Below are 5,525 nucleotides of genomic sequence, written 5' to 3' on the forward strand. Positions count from 1 at the left end.
CGGACAGCAGCGGGAAGCCTACAGAGGAACCAGAAGAAGGCTCAACAGAGACTGTGCCGTAGTGGTGGCGGGACACTTGTGCGAAGGCGACTTATAACCACGGGGGAGCACTGTGTTATGTAGGTGCGGACGCGGTACTCCAAGTTGAGGTGGCAGGGGGTCCATGTGAGACGTTCTTGGATGCAAGCCCCTCAATAAGTTTCACTAGTCCTAAAACAGCCGAACGGCTCCAGCTCAAGGTGCGGGGACGTCCAGAAGGGCAGGTTCACAGTCGCTACCGGCGGGCAACTGAGCGTTGATCTTGCCGTGACGGGGTTGACGATGTGGTCCAGACATGCACGCTTCTCGGGAGACTCCTTCGTGGGGCCCGTTCCTTATGACTTAGTACTGGTGTTGGATTGGCTGACTGAACACAAGGTGTCCTGATGTTTCCAATCAGAGAAGCTGAGAAGCTATGTGAACGGCAACTGGCTCGAACTACCGGCCGTCAAGACTGGTGAAGAAAAGCTGCAGGGAGACAGCCCTAACGTAGTACACTCAAGGACCCCTGCTGAGCAAGTGCACGAGATATAGACCGATCAAGTGGCGGGTATTTCAGCGGAAGAGGATGCCCTATTCTTACGCCTACCACCCAAAAGATATAAGTCGCATGCCAAGACAAAGGCGAAGGCTCGGATAGCGTTGGTCGTTCGTCAAGGGAATGCTGACACAAAGATTCACAGGGCACCACTGCACGGTTTGTACCTCATACTGGCTTCGCCAGAAGCTAGTTTGTCTGTGGCACTGAAGTTGTTGGACGAATGGGAAGGCGCCCTATGGTGCCCGTTGATCGGAAATTGACCGGCATCCTCCGGGTGGGAAAGTTCTCTGGTATCTGCCGCCTCGACCGCAGTGAGTGATGAGGAGGAGTCTCTCTGGTCTACGGCAAATCTAGAGCACACACTATTGGATGAATGAATAAAGTCGACAGAGGCACAGTGCAGTACACCGCGTTTTCTACAGCGACTACAGGTAGCAACCTGGCCCACAACTTGGGCATTCTATGAAATCCTCTCTACTACCGACACATCTGTCGTGTAACGTCTACCAATTCATTAAAAATACCGCTTTGTTTCAATTTTCCAAAACCGCATTTCACAAAAGTCGCTCATCATGGTTCTTGCTTTCTTGGCGCGGTGAGGAGGTGACCCGCACCGGTACCGGCGTTGTCGGCAGCCCCAATCTTAGGGTATTCGTAAACAATTCTAGTTTATACGTGGTATTTTGCTAATAAATTGCTGTTCTACTTTACTAGAAAGAAGTTGCGGCACTTAGTCCGCGTCTCAACCTCTTAACCGCTTATACGTCATCAGTTAGCTATCCTCTATAGGTTACCAGCAAGCCCTATTGTAGTGCCTGCGCAGTACAACTTCCCCCCTTTCCGGACTGAACGGGCCTACCCGGAACACATTATTTCTGCCTTTTGAGTATCTTTCCCTTCTGAAACTAATGCCATGAGCGCATACGGTGCGCAGCGCTTCCTCCCACCCCTCATCATTGAAAACCGTCCTGTGGCGGCAGTTGACGGACCCAAACCGCTAGGCCTCGGAAGGAGCAAGATTTTTTCGATCCTGAAGACGTCTTCTCTGACGGCAGTGCCAAGCACGGAGCAAAGCCTGACATCCTGTTAGGTGGTTAGCGGGCTCCCACGTGGCTTGATCTTCGGTGGTGCCGCGCCACTTGACGAGGTACTGGGCGTCGGCGCCTGAGCCGCGTCGGTCCATAATATAAACGACATCATACTCCTCTGTCGGATTGCCTGCCGCATCGCGGATAGGGGGCCAGACGGTATCGGCTTCCTGGGGAACCAAGTCTGGAGGGCCGGGGAGGTGGGGAACTAACTGCGAAACATGAAAAACGTTGTGGCATTTACAAGTAGGAGGTAAAGCGAGGCGGTAAGCGACGGCGCCTACTCGTTCAACGATTTCAAAGGGTCCTCGGTAACGGGGTTCGAACTCAGGGCAGCTAGATGAAGCCAGTAGATGCTTGCTGCTGAGCCAAACCTTGTCGCCCACTGCATACTCCACAGCTCGGCGCTTTTTGTCTGCGTAGTATTTCTGCTCCCATTTTGCCTTCTGTATGTGGCTCTGCGCCCTGTCGCAGAGCTGCCGGAAGAGCTTAGTCATCGGAGGAGTGAGCGTGGTGGCTAACGCGCCTGCGATATCAAGATTCGCAGTAGTCAGCGCATTCTCGCCGATCACCTCGAAGGAAGAGGGTAGTGCGCCGGCACTACAATGGGGCTTGCTAATGACCTATAGAGGATAGCTAACTAATGACCTACAGGCGCTTCAGAGGTTGAGACGCGGATTGAGCGCCGTGACGTCTTACTAGTGAAATACAGATGCAATTTATTAACAGATTAACGTGTATAGACTAGAAATGCCTGCGAATGCTCTAAGATTAAGGCTGCCGACAACGCCGGCACAGGTACGCGTCACATCCTCACCGAACCAGAACAGCAAGAACAAGAAGAAGCGACTTTTAAGAAAATATGGGTTTGGGAACTCGAAACAAAAGCGGTCTTTTTAATACATTTGTAGACGTTACGAGACCGATGCGTCAGTAGTTGAGAATATTTCTTAGAACACCCGAGTTGTGGGCATTGCAGCATCGTAGACGCTGCAGAGAACGCAGTGTGATACAAAGAGAGCTCGGTGGATGAATAGCTTGTCGTGTTGTAGGCAAGTTCCAGGGCCGGAAGCAAACGCTCCCACTCGCGTTCGTCAGACTGGATGTAGGTACGAAGCATCTGCTCCAGTGTGCGGTTAACCCTTTCTGTTTGACCGTCGCTTTGCGCATGGTAGGAAGAGGACTTGGCGGAGCGGTGACATAGTTGTTGCCAGAGGTTCGACTGGAAGCGGGAGTCGCGGTCCGATATGACTACCTCTGGAAATCCGTGGTAGCGGATAAGACGGTCTGCGAGAAGCTCCACGGTGTCTGCTGCTGTGAATGACTTCTTCGCAGGAACGAAATGAGCCACCTTGCTCAGAGAGTCGACCATCACGAGAATCGAGTCGTGCCCTGTCGTCGTAAGGGGAAGATTCGTGATAAAATCGAGGCTCACGTGTGCCCATCGATGCAAAAGGAATGAATAGTTGTTGGAGAAGGCCTGCAGGTTTCTGGCTCGGAGACTTAGTCGCACAACAGTGAGTACAGGATACACATACACAGTACTGTAAGCACGCATCCCTGGCCAGTAGTAGTGCTTGCGCAGAGCCGTGAGGGTCTTCTTTTGGGCTCGATGGCCGGCTGTCACATGGTCTTGATGTGAGTGCAAGATATGCATAAGGAACTCAGGGAACTGTGGAACACACATTCGCCGTAGTCCATGGATACAATTGTGCAAGTAAGATGGCACATAGCGAAAGGTGACGTGACGATTGCGAAACTCTATCTGTATAGCGTCTCCTGGTTGTTTTACAGCGACTTCGTAGGGAGCGCGGAAAACAGGACAGTTCGAGTAAGCATGCGGCCATTCAGGCGCTTCAGGAGGGTCAGCTCGTGTCTTCGTTGCAGGTGTAGGATGTTCCGCCTCTGGATTGGGCTCAGGCGGAGGGGTTGAAAGTGTTGATGGCAAGGTGCGTTGTCTGGATCGTCGGGAACGAATGCCGGCGAGCTCCCTGTAGTTGGCCGGCCGACCGCGAGAGCGAGGAGCCGCACGCGTTTGTTCTACTACAAGCATAAACGGAGTCGTTAGTGTGTCCTGCGAGCAGGTGTTAGAGAGACCCGGAAGGCGAGACAAGGCATCAGCCACCTGATTTCGCGCTCCTTGAACATAAGTGATCTGTAAATCCGGGAACTGGGCCAGGAAATCTAGCCACCGGGTGGTGCATCCGCGCAGAGGCTTCGATGCTTGGAGTTGCTGGAGATGCGTAAGAGCTTGGTGATCTGTATGAGCTGTAACTTTTGCGACACGGAGTGAATGAGACCACTTGTCCAGGGCCGTGACCAACGCTAGGATTTCCTGATCGTAGATTGAGTATTTCTGTTGTGTGGGGTTCATAACTTTGCTGAGGAAACCGATGGGCTTGCCTTCTTGTTCTAGAACCGCTCCGATCGCATAACCAGAGGCATCCGTGTATAACTCGAAAGGTTTCGTTGTGTCAGGAACTTGTAATGTAGTGAAATCGATCAAGTGCTGTTTAAGCTGCTATACAGCCTTTGTGTGAAGTTCTGTCCATTTGAAACTAACGTCTTTACGTGTAAGATAAACCAGAGGCCGCGCAACGTCGGCATAATCAGGTACTGTCGTGCGACAGTAATTTATGGTGCCGAGGAACTGCCGCACTTGCGTTTCATTTTCCAGCAGCTCTGGCCAGTGCCGGATAGCTTCGATTTTGTCTTCAGCAGGTTTGATGCCTTCGGCAGTGATGGTATAACCCATATATGTGATTGCTTGCCTAGAGAACTTGCACTTGCGGAATTTTTGGTAGAATTGATTCTGCAGAAAAGCACTGAGAACTTATCGCAGGAGGGAAACGTGTCCAGAGAGGTCGGAACAATAAATAAGTATATCATCTAGGTATGCAATAACACCCTGTCCTAATAAAGGCTGTAAATAGGCATTAACTTTGGCCTGGAACGTAGCTAGAGCACCCTTAAGGCCAAACGGCATGACTCGATATCCCTAGAACGGAACGAAAAGCCGTCTTCCATCGGTCTTCCTTAGCCATACGTATTTGATGGAATCCTGCTTCAAGGTCCAAGGTGGAAAAATACTTGGCGCCTCCCAGCATCTCCAGAGTGGTTTGAATGGGAGGTAATGGAAAATCAGGAGCTACTGTAAGGGCATTCAGAGCCTGGTAATTAACTACCATACGCATCTTCCGCTCCCCGGAGTCATCATCACGTTTGTCCACCATGATTGTAGGAGAGCAAATAGGCGAATAGGTCGGGCCGATCCTACCATTGTCCGATAATTTAGCTAGCTCCTGTTTGTGGAATGTGAGCTGATCTGGGGTCATACGGTATATTGCAGATCTCGCTGGGAGTTTTCCAGGCACAAGGAGAATATGGTGATCATGAGGGCGCTTCGGCGGTAATCCTTTAGGTAAGGTATCGGGAAAAACCGCTCGATACTCGTGCAACACCTGGGCAACCTCACATGGAATATCCTTCGCCTCTGGCGAAGTTATCCATTCGTCGAACAGAGTGTGCTCGAGTTTTGCCATGGGCCAGGGAGACTCCTCGTCACTCTCCGCTGCCACCGAGGCGGTTGAGGCCAAAGGACTACGGTAGCCGGAGGACGTGGGTTGATTCCCAATTAATGCGCAACAAAGCGCGCCTTGCCATTCATCCGAGAGCCTTAAGGGCACTGCCGAACAGGCTTCGGGCAAAGCCAGTATGAGATGCAAACCGTGCAATGGAGTCCTGAGATCATTTGTGTCGGCCGCCGCCTGACGAACGAGCGACATTATCCGCGCCTTCGCCTTAGTCTTCGCGTGGGACTTATACCTCCTTGGAGGCGGGCGTAGGAATATAGCTGC

At 51.8% G+C, this 5,525-nt stretch overlaps 2 protein-coding genes across 2 annotated transcripts; both read right to left on the reverse strand.

Moving 5' to 3' along the window:
* Positions 1-1,577: 1,577 nt before the first annotated feature.
* ENH_00016470 (hypothetical protein) lies at positions 1,578-4,042 on the reverse strand (the record flags this gene model as incomplete). The annotated part of the gene is made up of 3 exons (XM_013584391.1): positions 1,578-1,880; positions 2,043-2,194; positions 2,587-4,042. 3 exons carry the CDS (start codon positions 4,040-4,042, stop codon positions 1,578-1,580), a joined length of 1,911 nt encoding a protein of 636 aa, XP_013439845.1.
* A 595-nt stretch (positions 4,043-4,637) lies between these two features.
* ENH_00016480 (OSJNBa0079C19.6 protein, related) lies at positions 4,638-5,453 on the reverse strand (the record flags this gene model as incomplete). The annotated part of the gene is made up of 1 exon (XM_013584392.1): positions 4,638-5,453. The coding sequence occupies one exon, from the start codon at positions 5,451-5,453 to the stop codon at positions 4,638-4,640; it is 816 nt and encodes a 271-aa protein (XP_013439846.1).
* Positions 5,454-5,525: the final 72 nt, after the last annotated feature.

This window comes from Eimeria necatrix, genomic scaffold (genome assembly GCF_000499385.1).
Source record: "Eimeria necatrix Houghton genomic scaffold, Enh_scaff152, whole genome shotgun sequence".
Classification (NCBI taxonomy): Eukaryota; Apicomplexa; class Conoidasida; order Eucoccidiorida; family Eimeriidae; genus Eimeria; species Eimeria necatrix.